General features: G+C 33.5%; 2 protein-coding genes across 3 annotated transcripts; one reads left to right on the plus strand and one right to left on the minus strand.

The window, feature by feature from the left end:
• The first annotated feature begins 7,891 nt into the window (after window positions 1–7,891).
• On the plus strand, window positions 7,892–13,017 carry LOC139890952 (probable E3 ubiquitin-protein ligase ARI2). Its single transcript, XM_071873883.1, has 7 exons — window positions 7,892–8,199; window positions 9,297–9,329; window positions 9,424–9,703; window positions 9,900–10,380; window positions 11,391–11,939; window positions 12,016–12,182; window positions 12,635–13,017. Exons 1-7 carry the CDS (start codon window positions 8,065–8,067, stop codon window positions 12,775–12,777), a joined length of 1,788 nt encoding a protein of 595 aa, XP_071729984.1. The 5' UTR covers window positions 7,892–8,064; the 3' UTR covers window positions 12,778–13,017.
• An 829-nt stretch (window positions 13,018–13,846) lies between these two features.
• On the minus strand, window positions 13,847–24,581 carry LOC139890953 (uncharacterized). 2 transcript variants are annotated; one of them, XM_071873885.1, is made up of 23 exons: window positions 24,338–24,581; window positions 23,241–23,572; window positions 22,567–22,670; window positions 22,373–22,441; window positions 22,136–22,196; window positions 21,534–21,673; window positions 20,575–20,764; window positions 19,894–19,955; window positions 19,715–19,803; window positions 18,818–18,890; window positions 18,675–18,734; window positions 18,419–18,565; window positions 18,296–18,331; window positions 18,154–18,191; window positions 17,355–17,441; window positions 16,905–17,061; window positions 16,553–16,627; window positions 15,797–15,930; window positions 15,567–15,643; window positions 14,903–14,972; window positions 14,691–14,756; window positions 14,359–14,509; window positions 13,847–14,173 (listed from the first exon to the last, which is right to left on the minus strand). In XM_071873885.1, the coding sequence occupies exons 1-22, from the start codon at window positions 24,401–24,403 to the stop codon at window positions 14,375–14,377; spliced, it is 2,268 nt and encodes a 755-aa protein (XP_071729986.1). In that variant the 5' UTR covers window positions 24,404–24,581; the 3' UTR covers window positions 13,847–14,173; window positions 14,359–14,374. The 2 variants fall into 2 exon arrangements, with proteins under 2 accessions (XP_071729986.1, XP_071729985.1); XM_071873884.1 differs by having other exon boundaries at window positions 16,905–17,070.
• Window positions 24,582–25,336: the final 755 nt, after the last annotated feature.

Consider the following 25,336-nt stretch of genomic DNA (forward strand, 5'->3'; position numbering starts at 1 on the left):
GGTTCTAGTGTTGATATCTCCTATGACTTGATCTATTGGATGATCCTTAATATGTTTAAGGTCGGTTGTGGGTTCTAGATTGTCTTTGCTAGGATCGTTTTCCAAGTGAGATTCTTTCTCATTGGTTTCCTCGACTTCTTTGGGCTCATTTTGGGTTGTGCTAGTCACAATGGCTTCTTGTTCAATCACATCATCATCTACTAGTGGTTTGGATTAGGTGGAGGAGTTTCATCAAAAGTGACATCTAACAACTCTTCTATGACATTAGTGTACTTGTTTAGAACCATATAGGCTTTGCTCTCTAATGAATATCCTAGGAATACTCCTTCATAGGCTTTAGGTTCGAACTTTGTTAAGTATTCCTTTTTGTTTAAGATGAAACACTTACATCCAAATATCCTAAGGTGACTTACGTTAGGTTTTCTACCATTTAGGATTTCATATGGTGTTTTATCCATTGAAGGCCTAATTAGAACTCTATTTTGAATATAGGTAGAGGTTGCTACCGCTTCACACCAAATTTTTGAGGGATTGATTGTTCATTTAACATTGTTTTACTCATTTCTTGAAGAGTTCGGTTTTTCCTTTCAACAACCCCATTTGATTGAGGAGTGCGAGGAGCTGAGAAGTTATGAGAAATTCCATGTAAATGACAAAAGACTCCAAATTGGGCATCATTATCAAATTCTCTTCCATGATCCGTTCGTATGGTGACAATTATACACTCAAGTAAGTTTTAAATTTTTGTAGCAAAAATTACGAATCTTTCAAATGCTTCATTTTTGTGTTTTAGAAAAAGTGTCCATCTGTATCTAAAAAAATCATCAACGATTACCAAGGAGTAGAAATTCCCACCATAACTTTGAACGGATGATGGACCAAACAAATCCATATGTACGAGTTCTAGATATCTTTTAGTTGAAATGAAGTTTTTAGGCTTATGACTAGCATGAACTTGTTTTCCTACTTTACATGCATCACAAAAATGATTTTCATATTTTAGCTTGGGTATATCTCTAACTATTTCTTTAGAAGATATGTTGTGAATTAGTTTCATATTAGCATGTCCAAGTCTCCTATGCCACAAAGCGGTAGTGTCATGAATGGAAGTAAGATAAATATCTAAATGTTTAAAGTTATTTAGTTTGCACGTGTAAAGGCCCTTTTTCCTAATTCCATTTATAACATTTTTACCATCTTTGGTTATGTGATGATGATTTAGTGAATGTCATATTATAACCTTTATCACATATTTTACCAACACTTAGCAAGTTAAAGCTTAGATTCTTAATATGCAAGACATCTTCAATAGTAATTTTAGAGTTAGTGATATTACCTTTACCGATGATTTTACCTCGTACATCGCCACCAAAGATTACGTCACCACCGTTATGTTCGTTGTACCTTGTGAAGAAGTCTTTGTTCCCCGTCATGTGCGTTGTACATCCACTATCGATTATCCAATCTTCTTCTTCTTATACAACGCCATTTAGGCAAACCTGTATTTGGTTGATTAATATCTTTGGTACCCAATGTTTATTGGGTCCAAGATGATTAGCATAAAAAACTCCTATTCTAACCTATCTTTTTACGAATTTAGCATTGTAGTTTCCTTTTGGTTGGGCCCTTGTTTCAATTATTTCTTTCCTAGGGTTTCTAGAATGGTTAGTTCTACTTTCTAAGAAATTCTTCTTGAAATGTTTGATTTCTTCCTTTTGAAATAGTCTAGAGTTTGAGGATGGACCTGCGGTCGACTTTACAGTCTTGTCGTGCTTCGACCGTACGTCCTCTGTGACGTTTGGCTTTCCTTGATACTTGACAAATATTATAGGTTGTTGTTTTGATGATTTAATTTTGAGAGAGCTTTCTTTAAACCTAACCCATGTTTGTTATTGCTTGTCCGTTGAACACTTAAAATATCTTCTAGCACTTTTCCACTTTTATTATATATTGAAAACTTGATTTTATTTTCAAGTAGTTTGACGGTTTTGTTACGCGTTTTATTTTCATGCTTTAGATCATCACAAGTAAGACATTCGTGTGAGTTAGCTATTCTTTCCTTTAGCCTAGACACTTCTAACTTAAGTGAGTTATTTTCTTCCTTTAAGTTAGTTTACTAGTGCTAACTCTACTACTTAGATCACAAAGCTTAATGAAATTATCAAAATTGAATTCAAAAGAGTTTGGAAGAACCTCATTGTCGATTTGTCCGACTAGGAAAGCTTCATTATCTCTTTCCGAGCTTGGTGCTTCAACGACCATAAGACATGTTTTCTTTCCTTCTTCTTGTATCTCGTTTTCTTCAACATCCCATGCACCTCCAAGAAATGCCTTCTCGTTCTTTCTTTTGGGACATTCACTTATTAAATGATTTGGATCACCACATCCAAAACACTTCCTTACGAACTTCTTTTTGGAATCAAGAGGTGCCTTCTTTGAGTCCATTGGGGTTCGGACATGATTCCCGGGTCTTCGGTAGAATTTCTTGAATGATCGAACAATAAATGCAAGTTGTTCATCATCATTTAGGATATCATCTTCATCCTCTTCGTATTCGCCTTCTTCACTTGCTTTGGCCTTCAAAGCAATTGACTTATTCTTTTCCTTTTTGACTTTGTCCGCTTCTTCATCCTTGTCTAGGATGACCTCATGGACTTTGATATTTCCAATGAGTTCATCAAGAGACAATTTTTCCAAGTCCTTCGACTCATCTATTGGCGTTACTTTAGGTCTCCATTTTGAGGGTAATGCTCTTAAGAATTTTCGAACATATTGCTTGTTTGTGTATATGTACCTAAAGCTTTCAAACTTGAACAAATATTGTTAAATCTAGAATAAGCAATATCAATTTTCTCATCATTAGATATCACAAATTGTTCATATTGAGCTACTAGTAGTTCAATTTTATTTTCAATGACTTGCACATTTTCTTGATGAGTAACTATTAAACTATCTCATATTTCCTTTGCACTATTAAGCATAAAGACCCTTTCGTATTCTTTTCTAGGCAAAGCGTTAGATATGACTAGTTTAGCTTGATAGTTTTTCCCTACATCCGTTTTATGTTCTTTGGACCAATTATCTTCGGGTACAATTATTCTAGTTTTCTCTGTCCTCACTTAGTGTGAATGGAACGCAATCTCCCTTGGTAATTATGTTCCAAACATCTATATCTTTAGCACGGACATATGTTTCAAATCTTTGTTTCCGATAGCAAAATCCTTGACTCTCAAGTAGTGGAGGCCTTTGCATAGAGGAACCTTCACTATAGCTCAAGTTCTCATATTTTTGTTCCATGATCTTTAACTCAAAAGTTTGCAAAAATTAATTGTTATCTCAAAAATAACAATTTAGCAAAATGTTTAAAGCAACCGCTCTGATACCAATTGTAAGTAACTAGAGAGGGGGTGAATAGTTACTTAATACGATTTTTAAAACTTTTTCGATTTAGAACTTGAGATCACTATAGTGGGATTTGAATAGTTTGTTCACAAGTATAATAAATATAAAGATAATGGATAATAGAACAAACACGAAGATTTATAGTGGTTTAGAAAGATGTTAACCAATTTTCCTTAATCCACTCCTTAATTCTAACGAATTGAGAGTTAGTTTCACTATGATACTCCAAACTCGGTGGAGTGTCCGGATACAATACTAGCTCCTCGATAAACCGCAACTTATGAACCCTTACGTCTCTTTAAAGAATTCACAATCATCAAATGCTCTTACCACAAGATCCTAATGCTTCCTCTAAGTGAAACCTCACCTATCTTCTAGATCCCTTTAAGAAGATAGTTTACAAGTAAACTCACAACTAAGTTTACAATCACTCTTGCTTGAATCACTTTAAATAGATTACAATAATATTTGAATAATATTAATAAATGTATGGAAATGTAAGTGCAAGAGGTGACTCTTCAAGTGCTCCAAGATTTAGCTTTTATAGGCAATAGAAATTCAAACCCGGATAATTGCGGCTCACCTCACGGTCGACCATGCAGGTCTCTAACCTCTGAATTTGTAGTCGTTTGTAATCTTTAACTTTATCATTTTCCCTTATTGGATGGCAGTAATTAGATGCCAAAAACATCTGAAAAGACATGTGATATCGGCTAAAAAGTCACGTTTTTACCTCCGGTATTAAGTCCCAAAAGCATAAAAGTTCAAATATTTGTCAGCAAAATAATCACTTTTTCGGTTAAATTTGTAGGTAAAGTAATTACGAAGACGATGCAAAAAGAATCAAGAGAATCGAAGCTAAAACGAATATTCTAGAGCGAAAACGGTGAAAGGCAAGGAATCAAGTTACGACCCAGTAAAATCAGCTGACCAGGCAAGCCAAACGGCCTGCCAAACGGCTTGCCTGGCTTGCAAATGGCCTGTCAGTCATTTGCCGGCAAATTCCAAGTCTATTTAAAGGCTTTTTGGCATCCATTTTCAACACACCTCTCTTCACTCTCTCATTACAATACACTTTCTCTCACTAGAGCTTTCAAGGCCTTCTCACCACCGAGCGGGAAATTATGTACCCGGAGGCAAACGCCGAAGATTGTAATAGGAGCAGTCTAGAGGATGTCAGCACTTGTAATGGTCCGGATCTCGACTGTAAATGATGAACGCTTTCCTTAATTTAATAAAGTTATCTTAAGTTGCTTTCATCTTGCATGCTTATCTATCCGTTACAAATGTTTATTATGTGTTGAATACTTTATCTGAAACTTATACTACTGTTATGCTGAAACCTTGATGGTTTAGAAGTTTAATTTACGGATCACCCTTTCCGCTTATTCACGTGGCTATAACCTAGTATTAGGACCTGATCAACCCTAAGATACGGATAAGTAGTTATGTGTGCTTAACATCACAATAGGGATATAGTACCTACGTACGAATAATCATTTATTCGTCAGAGAAGAGCTGCCCATTTAGGTTGTGATTATAGTAGGCAATATAGAGTTCAAGGAACACTGGCTTGCTCAAAAGCATGATTCGCGTCAGAAGCAACGTTCTTGAGATGTTGTAAGATGATCCGGGATTGAATAAGTTATCGCAAAGGAGAGACCTCTAATCCAATTAGCAGTACCTTAGAATATCTAAGATTGCACATCTGTTAATGTTAAGACATAGTTTAGTATTAAGTGGGGGGAATATTGCTTTTAGTTAGACTAAATAGGATTAAGAAAAGCTAAGACTTTCCTTAGGGATAATACCACTTTATTCATGTACCTAGGATTCTATCCATAAGGTCGTTTAAACCTTCTAAGGTTAACGTTGGGAGTAAGGATATCCGTCTTAGCCAGAATCTTTAAAACCTAAACTCTTAGTGACAAATCAGTTAGGTTCATAGCCCAGTTGATTGAGGTTTAGTGTTTATTCTAGGAAGTTGAACTCTTGTGATAGCTCCCTATCAGTATCTTATTCTTCATACCTATCCAATTTAATCTTTATAGTTATATTATATTATTAGTAGTTAATCTTGATCTATCACCACTTGTCAACTAGGGTTAACTATATAGGTACTTTTGTCCCACATTACTGAGCAAACATACAAAAATACGAACCTGAGTTATATTTACCACTTACTCGTTAAAAGAAAGACAAGTAGGTGAGTTATAGCTAGGTAACCCCAGCTAATTTAAATGATAAAACCATTATTACTTTTTTGATAGCTAATTCTGACGTGTTGCGACCTAACGACACCGCACAAATAAAACCGTCCGTTTTGGCCATATCAACCTGCATTACCACTTTTATCTTGGATGTATTCTTTGAGGTTGACCTTGGCTTAAAAGAGAAAAGTCACATTGTACTAGAGGTGTGTCATTGATTTCCCTTTAGGCATATGCAGAATTTGGATCCATGACAACCACAAGCTTCCAAACTTCAACTCACAAGTCTTCAAGCCTTTTGTCAACATTAGTTTTGCAAGTATATGCACTCATTGGTTACTTGCAACCTTCCAAATTAGACTAACTTATTTTTACATGAAGACTTTTGGAAGTTTACACTAAACTCTTATTAAACATGTAATTAATGTTTAATGGTTAATCAAGTAGAGAGCATCTCTTTAATTGGAACTTAATGACCATTTTAAGTATTTTCATTACTTTTAATTTAGATTTAAAAAGATACCATTTGAAAAAGACTTTTAGCCATACTTGTGTGATTAACATTAATAATAAGTTATAAGTGTCATTAAGGCGTCATTAAGTGTGATTAACCAATATTAGTGTTTTAGTGACCAAAACTCATTTGGATATAAAGGATGCAACTATTCTAAGCATGTTTAAATAAGTTTTGTAAATTATAGAAGCCCTGAAGTAGTCAAACATTTTTCGATCAAAAATCCGGACAGGAGAAATTGCGGTCGACCCACGGCTGACCGTGGAGTCGACCGTGCACCTTGTTTCGTAGAACCAAGGTACAGGGCATCCCACAGTCTGACCTGCTATCGACCGTGGTCCCAGTCGTGTTTTTCCAGTGTTTTTCAAATGACTCTATTGACTTAACGGTTTTGTGTATTGGTCGTTTGCTAAAGATTGTGTAGGCTTGTGAACTTGTGTTGTTCTGTACGTTTGTTTAAGCACACAAGACTTGGTGTCATCATCAAAACAAAGTAGTTAACATTTGAATATTATTATTGGATCACTAACCAACAACTTGATTGTAATGTTATCGTTATTTTATCAGGGGAAAAAATCACTCTGTGTTGCTTTCTAAACTACGAAAAAACGAAAAACAACTTATTAGATACGTGATTGAAATTAAATTAGAGGATTAATAAAATACTTCGTAATCTTTCTATCTATCTATACATTATATAAAGCACGTGCATATAATCCTACGTGTTATCCCCTGATTAAATTTTGCTGACATGTCCAACTGTTGTTTAGTTTAGCCACATGCCAACTTCTTAGATAATCTGCTTATAAAATTGAAAACACAATATAATATCACGCGTCCCATAACTTTCCTAGATTTAATTTTTAAATTGATTAAATTAAATTATACTTCGTTTCTTTTGTGAAAGGTTGAAAACCTTCTTTTAAACCTTCAACTAATTTTCTTCACTATAAAAAATCACTTATGCTGACCAACAACTATGAATCGACCATTGTCTTTATGTCGGTGAAGGATGGCTGCTTTAGATGACAACGATTTTTTTCCTCCAAAACTAAAAAAAAAAATAACTATTTTCGAACACAATTTTAATCTATGATATCTCTAATGAAAAAAAAAATATGATTCTAAATTTATAAGTTTTACTGTATAATTTATAAACATGCAATTTAAAAATATTTAGTCTTTTAGAAATGGATCAATGAAACTAGCATATCATATTAATACTTATACTTATAATTTTGGTATAATTTACAGTTATATTTAACACTACCTGTCGAACATTTTTTTTACTCTAAAATATCTTCTAATCATAGAAGTCGATAGGTAAGCAATTATATTTAGTAGTTTACTTTAATTTGAATTTAGTGTTTTTTTTTTTTTTTTTTTTTTTTGTCAATAATGAATGATGATCGTGATGTTTTTGAAATGCCTAATCATTCGATAATATTACACGTATACATTCCGTTCATCAACAGCCGTGCAACACACGAGCTCAAACCCCTAATCATTCGATACTATTACATGTATACCTTTTCTGGTTATTAACGGCCGTGCAACGCATGAACTCAAAGCCCGATATTTACATTTGCAAAAACATAAATTTACAACTTTTGTGTAACGCACTAGTAATAAAACTAATAATTTAATAAGGAGTAAATAATTAATTTAATTAATAATTAATAATTCAATTATAATTAAATCAATCGTACCTCTTAAGCTTTGCCTCGTCAATCAATCGCAACTAAACCCAACCCAACCCCCTTATTTTTCCTTCACATCCCGCACCTATTCGCCGGGCATATTCACCTGATCGCTACATATACTAACTAACACCCATTTTTTAATTTAATAATTATATATCATCAAACCCTAAATTCGATCAATTCATATTCAATTGCGATCATTTCTCCATCGAATTTCACTTTAATTTAAACTCCGATGGATGTAGATGATTGCGTTAGTAGCCACGGTGAAGAAGATTACTATTGCTCCGATCGCGATTCCCTCGATGATGCACTCGAGAATGATGATTCTGATTCTCAATGGAACCCCCCTAAAAGTTCATCATCAAAGGTATTCTTTAATTAAATAAGCTTTTTATTCGTATGTAAAAATCTTTATGTATATAATTTTAGTGCATTAGGTTTTTGCTGTTTTTAGGTTTTCATTTGAATCATAATTGAGAATGTTTGATCAGTATGGCTGTGTATATGTTCAATTTTGGTGGAATTCGTATTAATTATATGTTTATTTCAATGTTTTGATTAGGATTGTGATAAAGCCTTTTTTTTTTTTTTTTTTTTTTTTAATCTGTATGTTCAAATTTATATGATTTCAGTTGTTATGGTTGGTGTATTCTGTTGTATAGCATTGCGGGTTGATATATTAGTCTTGAATTGTGACTGGAATGGGAGTTTGTTTGTGTGGTATCTGTGAAAGGTTGTGTATAGTATATGTGTATTTACCGCAATTGGTGTTTGATTTGTAAATCTTGATTCAATAATTTGAAATAATAGTCTGTAGATGTATTTTAGAGTTGGTTCATGTAGTGTTTGATCCGAGTGAAATGTTTAGTTAGATACATGTTCTTGCTTACTCTGTAATTGTTGTTGCGATTTCTTGAGTTGTATTGAGCATAGCACATCTTTTGGTGGTTAAATTACTTGTGGTTCCTCTTACAACGTAACAAAGGTCCTTTCTTTGCACAGGTGTCCTCTCTATCTGTTGTGTCTTTATGAGGATAAACTTATAAGTTATAAAACGTAGCAAACTGTTACTGTTTGATATGTTTCGACTGAACCTCATTTTCAATTTTGGAGAATGAGTATGCAAGTATGTCGTAGCATTTTGCAGGTTTGCTCTGAGAAGAAAATTAGACATATAACCCTTTTTTTGTCATCTCTTTTTTAAAGACTGTTCATTTTTACATTTGCTAGCAAGTATTCACTCACATCTTTTATAAGTAGGTGGTAGTCTAGTGCTTCTTGATTGCATTACAAGTGCAAGTTTTTCACTAAGTGAATAACGTATCTCTATATGTTGATGATAAACGTCGCGGTGAAGTATTTATAGGATAACCTTTGAGCTTAGTAAGATGTTGTAGATATAATACTTATCATTTATTGTTATTTCTTATTTTCTTATGAATCTTTGTCATGTTCTTTTGACAGGTCATAACAAGCGAATCTCTTTTGGCTGCTCAGGTATAACATCAGAACAACTTAAATCAGACATGGTTTTTAATGTCTATTTTGCACCTTATCTGCTTGTTACTAATTAGTTACATCAATCTGTTAGAGGGAAGATTTACGCAGAGTTACGGAATTACTGTCTCTAAGGGAGCATCATGCGCGGACGTTACTAATACATTATCGTTGGGATGTGGAGAAAATATTTGCAATACTTGTAGAGAAAGGAAAAGAACGCTTGTTTACAGAGGCCGGTATTCCCTTGCTCGATTCTTATGATATGGACTCTTCAGTGTCTACTTCTACAACAATGTGTGATATATGCATGGACGACTTGCCATCAAGTGAGATGACAAAAATGGACTGCAGGCATTGCTTCTGTAACAATTGTAAGAGATCCCTAATTCGCCTAATAAATCACCTTTTATAATCATATTTAAGCAATAATTAGTTTAAAAATAACTTAAAATGAACACAAAATGCCCCATTAGACCCAAATGCCAGCTGCTTGACCTACCCAATTACCATCTATTGTTTTATTGTATTGTTGAAAATGAGCGGGGCTAATACTGTTCTATTTTGTAGGTTGGACAGAACATTTTATTGTAAAAATAAATGAGGGGCAGAGTAGACGTATCAGATGTATGGCTCACAAATGTAACACAATATGTGATGAGGTAATAATCCGGAATTTAGTTAGTAAAAGGCATCCTGATTTGGCTGAGAAATTTGATCGCTTTCTTCTCGAGTCGTATATCGAGGATAATAAAATGGTAAAATGGTGTCCGAGTACTCCTCATTGTGGGAATGCAATCCGTGTTGAAGAAGATGAGTTTTGTGAGGTAGAATGTTCATGTGGTAATCAATTTTGTTTCAGTTGTTTATGTGAAGCCCATTCTCCTTGTTCTTGTACAATGTGGGAACTTTGGACTAAGAAGTGTCGAGATGAATCAGAAACAGTTAACTGGATAACTGTTCACACAAAGCCCTGCCCTAAGTGTCATAAACCTGTCGAGAAAAACGGTGGCTGTAATCTAGTCAGCTGCATCTGTGGACAAGCCTTTTGGTAAGACCACAATTTGTTCTTTGATCCGTTTTAATATTACATTAGGTAAATTCATTAAATCACACTTTTTGTAAGTTTTTTTTTTTTTTTTTTAACTAAATACACTGCATACAAAAAAATTGCAAAAATACACCATAGGTTCGAACAAGTTCATTATCCCTTGACCTATGTTTAAGGCCTGCTTTATTTGCATCTGTGTTTTCAACTGATTATCTAATTATCTAATTACTTATGTTTGATATTATTATATTCAGTTTTTGGTTCTGAGTATTTGATTATCAGCTTTGGTATATCATTTTCATACTAGCTACAACAAAACCGGTCATCTAAGAAAAAGATGAAGGTTACTTGTACATTCTTCTAAGTTTTACTTTGTTTTACAAAATGTTTTTTCTTTAGAAGAAATGCATTTTTTGGTCACTATATTAACCCACTATAGATAAACATAAATACTCAAAAATATGGTTACCTGATTCTAAAACTTCTAACAGTAGTTGAAAGTAGAAATTCATCCAAAGCAATATCATTTGCGATCTGTTTCGTTACAGCATGTTATCTGACTACAATAATCACGTTATACTATACCTGGCAAACGGGTCAGGTTTGGTCGGTTTGGGTAAAATGGTTTTGGGTTGAAATGGGTCAATGGGTCAAACGGGTAAAATGTTTAAACGGGTCCAAACGGGTCAGGTTGGGTCGGTTTTGGTAACAGGTCGAAACAGGTAATGGGTCAAATAGGTCCAAACAGGTCATATGCTTTTACATTTGATTTTTCACATTTATTATATTGTGTTAGTTATTATTATGTATTATATACATAAAAATATTGATAGTAATATACATAATAATTATTGGTATGACCATTAATGCTTTCATAAAGAGTGACAAATGAATCTTGTTATGCTCGACCCATTTGACCTATTCACAAGACCTATTCTTTTAACAAAATAATGTGTGTGGCAATATCTTTGTCAATGCTGAATTTTCTAATTCAGTTACATGTGAACTAGTTGGCTGTGTGGTGGAGCAACTGGTCGGGATCATACGTGGTCAAGCATTGCGGGTCATAGTTGTGGTCGGTACAAGGAAGACATTGTGAAAAAATCTGAGCGAGCAAAACGAGACTTATACCGGTACATGCATTATCACAATCGTTACAAAGCTCATACAGATTCATTTAAGCAAGAATCTAGACTGAAGGAGACCATACGAGACAAGTTGGTAGTTTTGGAGGGAAAAGATTCACAGTTAAGAGATTTTAGCTGGGTCACAAATGGACTATATCGTTTATTTAGATCAAGACGAGCACTTTCTTACTCATACCCCTTTGCATATTATATGTTTGGTGAAGAGCTGTTTAATGGTGAGATGACAAAAGAAGATGTGGAGATAAAACAACATTTGTTTGAAGATCAGCAACAGCAGCTTGAAACTAACGTTGAGAAGCTTAGTAAGTTTATTGAGGAGCCGTTTGATAAGTACCCTGAAGACAGAATAATGGAAATTCGTATGCAAGTCATTAATTTATCTGTTATCACCGACAACTTGTGCAAGAAAATGTAAGTTTTTTTTCCCTCGTTTCTAGAGAAAAAAACTGAACCAGATGAAATATATATTTATGTGGAACATTTATAGGTACGAATGTATCGAAACGGATCTGTTGGGCTCGCTACAATTTGGCATACATAACATAGCTCCATATTACTCGAAGGGGATTGAGAAGGCTACAGAACTTCCCGTTAGTTGGGCCGCAAAATCATGTAATAACGGTAAACGTCAACAGCCGGAAGAACCAAGTAATGGTAAAGTAATTTGAACTTGTTTATTGTTTATTTGGGTTAGACAAAATTACAAGGACAGTCCCTGCGGTTTGTACCAGATTACAGGTGATGTCAGTCACCGTGGTTTGTAAGCATTTCAAGAACAGTCCCTCCGTTAAACTGCTGTTAAAATTTACCGTTAAGTCAAAGCACATGCTTTTCACATTAAGTCGTTAAGGTATCAAACGTAAATTGACTGACATTGTCAAAAAAAAAGTTTAGGGACTGTACCTGTAATCTGGTACAAACCACAGGGACTGTCCTTGTAATTTTGTATTTGGGTTATTTGTATTCATTCAGACTCGAGAACTTTCACGGTCAAGTGTTTTTACGAGGTTACATGATTGAGATGAAACATAACTTGAATTGGACACTTATAAGTAAACGGGTCGAAACTGCCACCAACTATTATGTGTTGTTTGTTATTGTTACAGGTGGTACATATGAATCGGATCGGCCATCAGGTTCGGGCAGCTCAGAAGAGATTGTATTTTCTTCTCGGAAAAAGGACAGAAAAGAGGAATTTGGAGATGGTGGTATGTTTGACCTTAATTTGCCTGCAGATGTTATTGATTGAAATTGAGGTTGTCCATATTTGGAAACCGTAAGTTGCTCACGGAAACAGTTACAAGCAACTGTATAGCTCTGACTTCGTAGCAATTCTATTTTGGGAATTGGTTTTATTTCACCAATCTTTTGGTTTAAACTTGTTTTTTATTTAAAGAGGAAAAAACTAGCTACTTTTGGGTTATTTAACATATTTTGATTCCCCTGGCAATGTATAGTTGACTTTCTGTTTTCTGTTGAAGCAGGTTGTGGGAGATTTTGATTGATCAATTTATGTATATCCAGTAGCTTTGTGTTGTCTGAAGGTGTCAAAATAGGAGTTTTTATCGAGTCAAAACTGGTGTGGGGCGTAACTCTAATGAGTGATTTTTCGTATGGGTCAAAACTCGGGGAATTTTTTTTTGGTGGGGGTTGGGGATGTTTTTGTGTTAGCTTATCCGGATAATATAATATAGTTATAAAAGGAAACAAACAAGAATGGTGTGTTTGGCCGCGCAGCTTATTGAAATTTGAAACTTAAGCTTATTTATTTCATAGTAGAATCGTTTGGCTGACATAATTTCTAGAGCTTTTTAAAGAAATAAGCTGTAGGAAAAGAAAAAAATAAGTTTTTAGGCTTATGGAGTTAATATTACATATTTGACCCTTATGTAATTATATATCATATATTTTGTTGTCCTTTTTAGTTAATTTACAACAATAAGCTCTAACTATTTTTCACCACACACTTATTAAAAAATAAGCTATAGCTTCTAAGCTCAAACTACCAGCTCCAGCCATAAGCTCCTGCAGCTAGTTACGACAAACACACTCGAAAACTTAACATATAAGTCTACTACAAGTCTACTAGTAGCAACAACGTGTAGAATAAAGCTTGTCTACGCCAATGTTTTCTTCTCATTTATGAAAATCCACCATCTTTGTAGAATACTTGCATAATAAATTAAGCTATCAGTCAATATTTGTTGTTGGGTAAGCAGTCCAAAACCTTGAAAATATTATGACTACCAGTTCATGCAAGGAAGTTCATGCAAGGAAGCTCTCAGTTACCAATGTTTTCAGAGGATCCATTCAGTAGGTGTTATGAACATCGAAACATTGCTAGCACTTTATCAACACTTGTCACACCATATGCCGAGCACAAATTGGGTAAAAAAAAAAAAAAAAACATAAAATTTAGGACTTGGACAGTTAAACCGTCATCCAACACAATATCATAAAGATAACGTATCTAGACCATGCAAAATGAGTTAATTACACCAGACGAGGAGAAAATATATTCTTTTAGTTTCATTTTTCACTAAAATATGGGTTATATGTGAGAATTCGATGGAGCGAATGAGTTAAGCTGGCGAATTCTTGCACCAGGATTCTCGATTACACATGTGCATAGCATTCTATCAGTTCTGCAAATAAGTGGACACACCATTTAGTAACAAACTCTGCCTTATAAATTTCATATAAAGGGTTTGAGTGCACAAAATTACAGAACTCATTATTGAGATGTGCTGAGTGAAAAGGAAAAAAAATAAATAAATGAGAAAGTCCAGTAATTTAGAGTTAGATTATGAACGTTTAGATAGATGATTACCATGACATGACTAGAATCAGCTTTGATTTACCAGAGCTTCAATGTCAGTTCCAACTTCAGCTACTTTAGTATCTTTGGATGCTTTTGCTATTTTGGCAATACCACCAACTTCAAAGTCCAGCGCTATTTTCTTTACCGCACCCTCAAGCATCTGTGATTAGATTTAACTTGATTATGAAAACATATTTAATTTAAGCAGAAGCTTAAAGCGTAATGTTGTTGTTGCAGATGTTCTTTATAATGAATAAATTTCACTTGGTAAAACTAGTTAATTATTTAATTATTCTTGGAAAGAAGAAACATGAGTATTGTAGATGAATGAGAAGATATACCAACGAGCCAATAGCAACTAAAGCTCGGTATTTTGCATCAAGTTCCAATGTTTCCCCTTCCGCTATCTACAGGAGAAAATTATAAAAGTTACTGTACGGACTGTGCACATATGTTACTCATTCAAGTAGTGCTTTAAAGTTGCCTATCATAACTCAAACCTTTTTTCAACCCGTTACCCAACACAAACATATTAGAAAGGTTTATTATGTACCTCCAGAGCTGCTGTAAGAACATGAGCTTGCCCTTCTTCATCCTTCTTTTCAACCAAAAGCACAGCATAACTATACAGCAAAAAAGCACACGAAAGTGTTGGCTAACCATTGTTGCAACCGATGAGTAAACCGAGAAACAAAAATGATGTAAGAACTTTGAGAAGTGTTAACACATAAAATAACGATAAAAAGAGTGTAAATAGTTAAGTATAGGGCTCGTACTGCCAACTTAGTTTTGGCACAACACCAAATTCAATTTCTGTTGAAGAGTTGAAGGTTTTTGTTACTTTTACAGACATAAGAGAACGCATAAAAAAAATCATACACAGAACTGAATTGCATATGACAAAAAAATAGCACAACTCAAACATGTAGTTGACTCATTCAATAGAGATATCAGTTCCTCCATTAATGATAGGTCATTTCTCCGATTAAACCCTTTAATAACATAATAATTTTAAATCCAAATGTCATATGTTTGGCAATAAATAGATCGATGTCCATTGATTTTTAAAATTAATAGACTCTTCAGCATACGAGGAACATAATGAACGCTTATACACTCAAAGGGAACGAAGGCAAACACATCAACGGATAAAAGACAACACCTGCAACAATTTGGGGCTTCAAAAAAAGTAGGAGGTTAAACTTATGATAACTTACTTGAGCACCAATGTGGAATAAGACACTTGCAGATTCTTATTTGGAGATGAATGACAATTTGCAAATGCATCAAAAATCTACAAAATCAGATAAAATTCACTATGATTTACATTATAAATAAAGGCTGATGTTAATATAAACAAATAACTAACAACTAATAAATAATAAATATAAGAGTAAAAGAAGGTTAATATAAGAAAAGAAAAATACAGACATATTTAAGTAGATACCTCAACACGACGATTTCGTAACCAGAGATGGTAGTCTGAGTTCTTGAAAAGATTAACCAATACACGGATACTGGTTAACAGATTTGGTGGGAGAGGACTACTTGTAACCTTCTGAATCAATTCTATTAAAATATCTGAAGAAGCAAAGACAGATATCCATCATATAAGTTCCAAAGTAGCAATAAACACATGAAACAACAAGCAGGCCCAGAACCAGTAGTGACAATTTCGACCCATTTACTTATAGATGGGTTGATTTGGGTCGAATACAAGATTAGCTAAAAGGGAACATGACTAATGGGTCAGAAAAGCCATAACTGGTTTAGTCACATAATTAAAATTTTAACTGAAGTACTACCTATTCATGTTTCCCAACCCGTTCACGTTCAACATTTACCCAAAATTAATGGCACGTGTAACGAGTGGCCAAAGAGATTTAAAATTTAAGACATTGCATAGAAATTATGCTACCAAGTAGCCATACTGCTGGATCTACTTAAGCCCCGTTTGGCTCACGTCCCATTGGATTCCGTGAGCCAAACGGGCCTTAGCGAGAGATCAAATCATTAAACATAAAATGAAAATTTACTTAAGACCTTATTCAAAGAAAGATACATCTGGAAATACCCAGTGAAATAAGATCAGATAATTTAGGGATCAGACAATTATACTATGATTGCACAAATACAGATTCTACATATTCTAGACACTAGCTGCATGTTTTACGTCTATGACAATGACAATTAGTATGCATACCTTTTTCATCATTAGCGTGTTTAAGAACAGTTGAACCATCGGGATGCAGAACAACCATCCTTAATATGTCAATAACTGAAAAGCAAGAAAACATTTCATGATATAAGCATACAAAGGTTTTAGAGGTGGCCACCCGTTTTACATAGAAAAAGCATATGGTCATACTAGAGTTATTTACGACACTAACACACAACTCAACAAAGACGTATCTTTTTGGGTGCCAAAATCAACCACAACAGGTTTAAAATTTCATGTTTTTACCTTACAGAATACATACATTCAGTGAGCCGTAAAAATTTATCTTTCCTAGGACAATATTAATCTCTTAAATTAAAAAAAAAAAAATGCTCACCTGGAAACATCATTGAAAGTGGCCACGATTTTAGCAACTTAAACAATAAGCTGATGTCATCATTTGAAAATTTACTAGTATGGTAATGTGATGTATCCTTCAACACTTTTGCTATGGCACCAAATCTTGAAATCTCAGCCTCACTGATTGACAAGTTCTGCTGACCCTAAAACAGAATACCATATATAGTAGATATGAGAAGCAACAATTTAAGAGATCTATTTAAAAGCATACAACTCTCCCCATTACACAAAAAAATGCAATGGGATATGAGTATAATATCGCGAAATAGAAAATATTTTCATTTGGGATATGAGTATAATATCGCGAAATAGAAGAAACCAAAGTATACGCATACATGATTTGACAAACATGCAGCATAAAAATAAGAGGAAGAAAAGATATTACAAAATATAAAAAGATAGATGATAAATAAAGCAATAAACTTACCGGGTCAGACCGTAAAGCATTATTGAATTCTGAAATCTTTTTAAGGATTCCATCAAACTGAGCTGCATCAAAAACAAGCATTCCTTTCTGGAAAGAGTTTTTTGTTAGTTATACATAAATACTTAAAATGCAATCCTAGGATCAAACATAAATCCATTATCCAACAAATGATTATAAGACATACTTTTGGTCATGTTTGGTGAACTCTAAAGGGTTATCTTGTACAACAAAACAGAATTGATAACCTTAATGTAAGTGGGTTGTGTGTAACCACAGCAATTACTTTTCAAGTGATTGAGTAAAAACTTAATTTAGACATAAAAAAGTAACCAAATATGCACCTTCAAAATATAGACTTGCATAATACCTTTTGTCACTTATTTAAAATGTAAATATCACTTCAAACCACTTGCCAAAGCTTTCCAAATTAGTTTGGTTAATCTCAAAACAAACTTACAAAAATGTTTACAATGACTGACTTACAATGTCTGACTATCTTCTTAGATTTTAGGACAAGGAAAGGTTAAAAAGATTTGAGTGCAAGAGAACTATAACTTTTTAGACAGTAATTTGCCCTGCATGCGTTCGTATAAATTTTAAAAGGCTACAAAGTTGAGTAACTGAATCCTATAACAGAAGAAATCAAATTCCTATAACAGAAGAAATCAAATTACATGCTATGTAGAACAGGATTAACTTTCTTTAAAACCTAATATAACAAAAAGTTTGCAACTATATGAGTAGCAACAAGATAACAACAAGCCAACTAAGTGACATATATGAGAGATAATAAGCGTACCTTGGGTATGTGTTTGAATGTTGATTTGCTTGATATGGCTGTTGCAAAAGCAAAGAGCATGATCAAATACCATGTAAGAAAAATAGCATATAGACATGAAAAAGTGAGAAAAACGAAATTTCATGTAACAATCAATACATACAAGATTTGGAAGTCTGTCCTGGTACATAAGCACTAGCTGAAAAATGAAACGTAAAATCAGTCAATATAAAAAATTCTAAGAAAGAAACAAGTATTTCATTACATTATCATATAATGCACTTACAGCCAGTGTAAGGATCACGAAATGACGAATCAAGAATGAAATCTTTTTGTCCTGAATTTTGTAGTATAAACTCTACAACTTGTTGACGATAAGCGGGGGGCAGGTTCTCCTTAGAGAGCCACTTATCCGCCGTGTCATACACATTATCTTTAAATGACCAAGAAAAAGGATAATTATGATCCATTATGTTATCAAATTGTATCATAAAAAAGGTAAACAAAAAAAAGGAATAAAAAAAGAAGAGAAAAAGAAGTACCTGATCTGTTATATGGCAATTTTCGAATTGGTTCACCATCTCCAATATCCACATCGAACACTGATGAAGTTTTGGTATCAGTAGGGAACAAAAAATAAAAAACAACAGTCTATAAAGACAAAGCAGATTCTAAAAAGGCTAACCGTAATCATATTGAACCCCATCAAGAACAGGGCGCTTCATGCCATCATCAGGCCCATCAATTACTTCCCCAATCTGAAATAGGCAAAACAAATGCTAAATTATGGCATCAGGAACCAAGTGATTTAACTACAACACTAACCTAAACTACCTGCTTTTAATAGAATATACTATATAGTATTTCCCACATTTCTTCAGTTTATGCAAAGTTCATCTGCTCTGTTCTAAACTTATGTGAAAAACTCACTTCCTGACAACTCACTAAGAAACTAATAGCTATCATCTACATTTATTTTACAGCTTGCTTCATGTAACATTTTATGGTCTGTGACAATTTATGAACAGTGATTCGAGAACAAAAGAAAATTAAATCACTAGTTCAACCTACTTTTCTTAAACTGCTAGTTTATGGTCTTAATTTTAGGAGTCTATTCTCTTGCTAGTTTTGTATTAATTCAAGTGTTAAAAACTGACCTACCCTCAAACTAACAATTGTTTAACATCTTATGAGAAATGAGTGAGGAATTGGAACCTACGGGCTAACAGTCACATAAGAATTTCTTATCGAGCGGCTTACTATGTGTTAACCGATTCGTACCACTTAAACAACCCAAAATGAACAGGTTTTCAAAGCAGCACAATGCCATCGGAAGATTAAAGTGCTAATGCTGCTGTCATAAATACTGAATTGTGAGGTCAGTATCAATCAACAGTGCTAGTAAAACTTGTGATCAACAAAATACATTTAAATACTAGGTTTGTCAACATGTACTATACATGTGGATATTAACTACAATCATTGTTAACAACTCATTTACTTGTATAAAAAAAGAAAAACAGTAAGACTCTATCCATGAGGAAGAGTATAAAACCTAATGTTAGCATGCATTAATTACTACCTTATCCCACTTTTGTTCTATCATGTTCCACGCGTATGCAACACCATTGTCTCCTTCCCGTACAACCATTGTCTGCCCATCTTTGGTTCCTGATCACCACAAAATCGAAGGGTTCACTTTATTGATAATATTAATAATTAATAATATAATAATAAAAGAAAAACAAAAAATGACGTTACCTGGAACCTGCAAAGACTCTAGACCAGGTAATTCCTCCAATTTTAAGCCTCCAACTCTTTTCCTGAAAGAAACAAGATGCAAGTATAACTAGAAAATACATGATCCAAGACATTTAACCAAATGTGATATTTGAAGCAACTCATTGATTGATCAAAAAGTTGTTGATCATACATCTAAGTCTGAATCTCATGAATGGTATGAAAATAAGTGGTTAACTTAACTTTCACCACATATGTGGTGTAACCATACATATTGTGCTTTAACTTTGGATGCACAAGTTTTTGTTTAAGTGTATCATATTATAGTGTCAACTGTCAAATACGATTGTAATAACAACATAATTATATAAACAATTTCTCAATCTTCGAGCAGAGCAACTTGGGAGAGGGCAGGCACTGAAAGTAGACTATGGGCGACTTTTCCCCTTTAAGCTAGTTTTTTTTTATTACTTAACCTATTTGAGATCAAACACAAGTTCAAACTGACCGCAAGCAAATCATCTTTTGGCTACAGAAGCGCCCAAAAAAAATAAAAAATAAAAATAAAAATCACAAAAGCCCATAGCTACTATAGTAAGTAGTTAATGTCTTTCTAAAGTTGCAGCTATTGAAATAATATATATCCGATACACAACACAAAAGATGGATAACATGTTTTAAGTATTGTACTGTAGTAGATACCTGCTGCCCTTGTATTGAGAAAGTAGAAATGCATATGCTTCAAGCTCAAGAGTCTCAGCTATCTTATCTCGATTTACGGTCCAAACACGAGCCACACCATCAGAACAAGCAGTCACAAAATCACCATTTTCCAAAAATTTTACATCCCAAACACAACCAGGATGCTCTATGCTTTGAACACAAACTCCATCTACAAACCAAAAACATACTCCCAATTGTTAGACTTCAAAAAGATCAACACTCATAATATAAACTATAAACTTCGTAGGCATGTCATAGTTACCTTACAAACCCTTAAAACTGCAACAATACTACATGTGACGGGCACCTAAATGCATCAAGTACCATGTCATACAAGCATACAATGATATGAACATAATCACTAACGAAACTTGCCTAAATATTTGATTTTGAGAAGCATATAACATAGCTGAATATTATGAGACACTTCTTTCATAACATCTCATTACTAGACATAACCACCTCTATTAGAAAGGTATTCAAAATCTTAGTTTAATGTTTTGGATGTATGCAATCTACATTTGCAACCGCCTCATGTAATATATTAGTACATATACAAAATTGAATATATAAAATCACAAATTTCTCATGATTTCACAAAACCCAGAATTTATATTACTATATAAAAAAGCAAGGGAAAGTGAGGAAGACAGATCAATTAGCTGAATTTCTTTTCAAAAATATTTAAGCAACAAAGCATATGCATTATCGATTACAAACGCTATCTCTAAAATGTAACCCCGCTAGGTATCTGCCATAAGTACAACACACATATTCATACTTCAGTTAGAAAACTGTACGTGGCTTTGACTAAAATAAAATTCTTTTAAATGATGTTATCTTAGTCCTCGATCTCAACTTTTATAATTTAACTGAACTACCATCCCATTCATTACCGACTTCATAACCAAAACAAAGTACAGAGGACAACATATCACCTTTCCAGATCTTTGCTAGTCCGTCCTCACTTCCACTAACAACAAGCCCAGATTTATGTGCATCAACAGAATAGACAATCGCTGTGTGACCAACCATCTCCAGTAGGACCTCACCAGTAAGTGCCCATAACCTGATTGAACTGTCATTTATAAACCAATATGATCTGTCAATTTAAAGCATACTAACTGAGAATTAGTTGCTTTAGTACGTAAACAAAAACTGACTTGAGAGACAATAGTGGTCAATCTTTTAAATCCAGGTGGAAGCATGCATATGTCAGATAGATATACATACATCCTTATTAAACATCCAAATGTTATGAAAGAAAGAAGGCAATGTATTTTAGATGTGTAATTAAGACACATGTGACGGCTGAAAGACTCACAGTTATTGACAGGACACCATCATTCATGACATAAATAAATGCATTAAGAAATTCAAAGAAAAAGTTGATAATTGTATGATGGGGGCTTTTGCGCATATAGTTCAATATCAGATAAAGAAAAGGTTATTGTCATGCATTACATTACACACACACGCATATATACAAAAAGCAGCAACATGTACCAAATAATACATCCTTAAAAACCAAAAAGCATACCCATCATGTGATGCAGAAAGTATGCCCAAATCAGGCATTATAGCCAAACCTCTCACTGTATCTGCAAGAGTGCTCTCAAGTTAAACATAAGACATTTCAACATAAATATATTTTATCAAAAACATATTAACCCGGTATTCCTAAAAGTTGCCGAACTTCTACTACATAATAATTTTTCACAATATCATTTTATGCCCATACTTTATACATTAAAGACAAACAAAAACAACAACTAACCTGTATGCCCAGTAAAGGTACGGGTGCATTTGTTTCCTTTCCAAAGCTTTACAGTGGTGTCACTCGAACCTGGATTACGAAATATCAAAAGCTTCTTGTATTAAATACGGTTAGATAATAGATGTTATATTCATGGATTTAGCATGACAAAATAAAATTTTGTATGTGTGAAAAAACAAATAATGCATTATAACCTGTTATAAGTTCGCCCGACGGTAGCTTCCTTACTGCTTGAATTGGTGCCTTATGAGCTTCCCAAACCTCTACTTGATGCTCTCCTTTCCAACGTCTTAGTGTACTTCCATGAATAAAAAAGATGGATAACCAATATCAAATATAAATAAGTATCCAATATTAAATATTAGTCAGTTGTAGATTTTTTCTGGAATGAATTAATCATAAAGGCAATTGAGACAAACGGTCTAAGATAATGAAAGTTCTCAACTTGCGGCCTTAGACCATCAACAGTGCTCTGTTTTGTCAAAGTTAAAAGGTGTTAAACAATGAGGTGTGCAGGGTATATGCCATTGTAAGTGATATGCTCTTATATTAAAGTCAATACTGTTTGGATGAGAAACAGTTTGACAAGCTGGCCCACCCAATGATTTAACATCCTTTTATAACCAACAACATATTTGTATATAATCCATTACCTTGATGAAATCTTTTAAAAATGCATAATTTATCTTCGCACAACAATATGTTTTATATTTAACCCTTATTTTTAGATTCAATCCCTAACGCTTTAATATATTTAAAGTTTCTTTTTAAAATCTACAAATACATTTTAAAAATCATAATTTAATACTTTTAACGTGAGACTTTGAAGCATTTACTTCAAGAGATATATGAATATGAATTAACTAACCAGTCAACAGATGATGAAACAATGTCTGATCCATCCAAAGTGAGTCCTGTGACTTGCATTTTATGACCCTTGAGCATCTGAACTTTCTCTCCGGTTGCTATATCCCATACCAGAACGAGTGTATCCATCCCGCCAGATATAAGAGCACCTTCTGGAAACTGTGCATTCGGAGAAATCCAAGCCAGTGGTCCCACAAAACTAGTATGCCCAAGCAGTATCTTTGATGAAGTGTAAGCTTTGTCATTGGTTTGTTCCAAAGACCAGAACCTTATGGTTCGGTCTCTTGAAGAAGTTGCTATTCCAGCATTATCGCATACACATATACCACGAACCTAAATATTAAACAAACAATAAGCATCAATAATCATAACAGACAAACTTGATATTTGTAATTGAAGCTAATAAAAGTTCTTATAACAAATGTATGCAAACAACATGACTTCATACTGGATAACGTCAACAGCTTGAGCAATAATTACTATTATCATATCACACCAGGCTTAACTTAACAAACAAAATGTGTTATTCTCCCTTCTGAAGATTGAACTATATTTATACTTCAGGACAATAATTTTGTAATTTCCTGAACAACAAAGTTCATATGAACTCGTTTACTATATAATACACACCAATTATAACTTAAACCGCTGTTATCGTACAGAGTTGAATACATTGTGTCAATTTTCAGAACATATCTCTGATTTCATAACCTAGGTGAATGTAAATTACTAACTCATCCGATAATAATCGAAACATCAACCGGTTAAACAATAAGCATAACTATGAACTATCCCTCTAACAAATCAAATGTAGCACCAACGGCTTTCACGAATCCCTAACTTTCACCGTATATATATATATCTATATCTACGATAGTAAGAACACAGGTAAACTCACATGTAGTTATAGAATCGCTCAATTTTCATTCGCATTATCAAATTCAATTTTCACGATCATAGAATGAAATCGATCAACAAATAAACAAAACGAACTCGAAAGCAAAATTACTTTAATGTACTTTAATAGAAACAACTGTAAGAATGAACTATAATTAAGCAATATAGATAGATATATATTTTGAGAGAGATGAGACATACGTCGTCTTCATGACCTCGAAGCTGACAGCGCAATTGGTACTGAGAGAAATCAATATCCATAGCCATATCAGAAATTTAGGGTTTGAAGAAGTTAATTGAGAGACAATTGGGGATTCTGATTGTCGTAGTCTCCGGAGAAACAGATTGTTATGTGGTATCGCTTGTTCTCCAAGTTATTATGTGGTGATACGACGGTGGTATCGCTTGATCGGTATCGTTGAGTTATAAACCCCACAAAGGCTCGAACTTATTTGGACTCTGCTAAAAGCCTAAAACAAGTTTTATTATTTTTATTATGCGGTTTATTTTAGGGTTATAAAAATAAAAATGATTTTAAATCAAATATTTATAAAAAAAAATACTCTATCCATTCTACAAAAAATGTCCCAAATAAAAAATGTTCAGATTTAGATATGTTAATAAAATGTACCGTAAAATTAGGAAAAAATACAGTGTGATAATAACATTTCTTAAACTGGGTGTTTTTTTCGGGTACAATTAATTTGGGACGGAGGGATTATATTTTTTCCTTCATTTGATACGTGAATCGAATTAATTCGTTTCCTTGATAACGTAAGTGAAAGAATGAAATTATAAGTAAATGTTTGCAGACTTTCATATATAAAAAGGGTAGAACTTGAATTTAACTGACTTTTTAGTATATTTTTGAATAATTAACATTTATTTTTAAACACATATAAATAGTAATGTGAACTTTTTATGGAACGGGGAGAGTAATAAACAGATAATCAATAATAAGATACTTGTTTCACAAATCAAAGCTTTTAAGAGTATAAGATTATCATAGAATCATAGAATGTGTGCAAAACAAGTCACTCAACGTGCTTGAAATTTTGAAAAATTTCATATGTCCTTGTTTTGATATCAGTTCAAGTAAGAAGGAAAATATAAAACAAAAAAAAAATGTTTTTTCCTTCTTTCGAGAAAAATAATTTAAAATCAGAAGTGATTATAATTGAAAGATATCAGAAACATTGA

The sequence above is a fragment of the Rutidosis leptorrhynchoides genome, chromosome 2 (assembly GCF_046630445.1).
Source record: "Rutidosis leptorrhynchoides isolate AG116_Rl617_1_P2 chromosome 2, CSIRO_AGI_Rlap_v1, whole genome shotgun sequence".
NCBI lineage: Eukaryota > Viridiplantae > Streptophyta > Magnoliopsida > Asterales > Asteraceae > Rutidosis > Rutidosis leptorrhynchoides.

Bases quoted from the DNA above. Each gene is read 5' to 3' on its own strand.
- LOC139890953 (XM_071873884.1), bottom strand. From the start codon at position 24,403: ATGGCTATGGATATTGATTTCTCTCAGTACCAATTGCGCTGTCAGCTT. The intron at 19,956-20,574 runs GTATCTACTACA...TGTTTCTTTCAG, and splicing joins TCTCAATACAAGGGCAGCAG to GAAAAGAGTTGGAGGCTTAA. The intron at 16,628-16,904 runs GTGAGCATTTTT...CTTGCTTTTCAG, and splicing joins ACTTTCAATGATGTTTCCAG to TTATTGACATATTAAGGATG.
- LOC139890952 (XM_071873883.1), top strand. From the start codon at position 8,065: ATGGATGTAGATGATTGCGTTAGTAGCCACGGTGAAGAAGATTACTAT. The intron at 8,200-9,296 runs GTATTCTTTAAT...TTCTTTTGACAG, and splicing joins CTAAAAGTTCATCATCAAAG to GTCATAACAAGCGAATCTCT. The intron at 12,183-12,634 runs GTAAAGTAATTT...TTATTGTTACAG, and splicing joins GCCGGAAGAACCAAGTAATG to GTGGTACATATGAATCGGAT.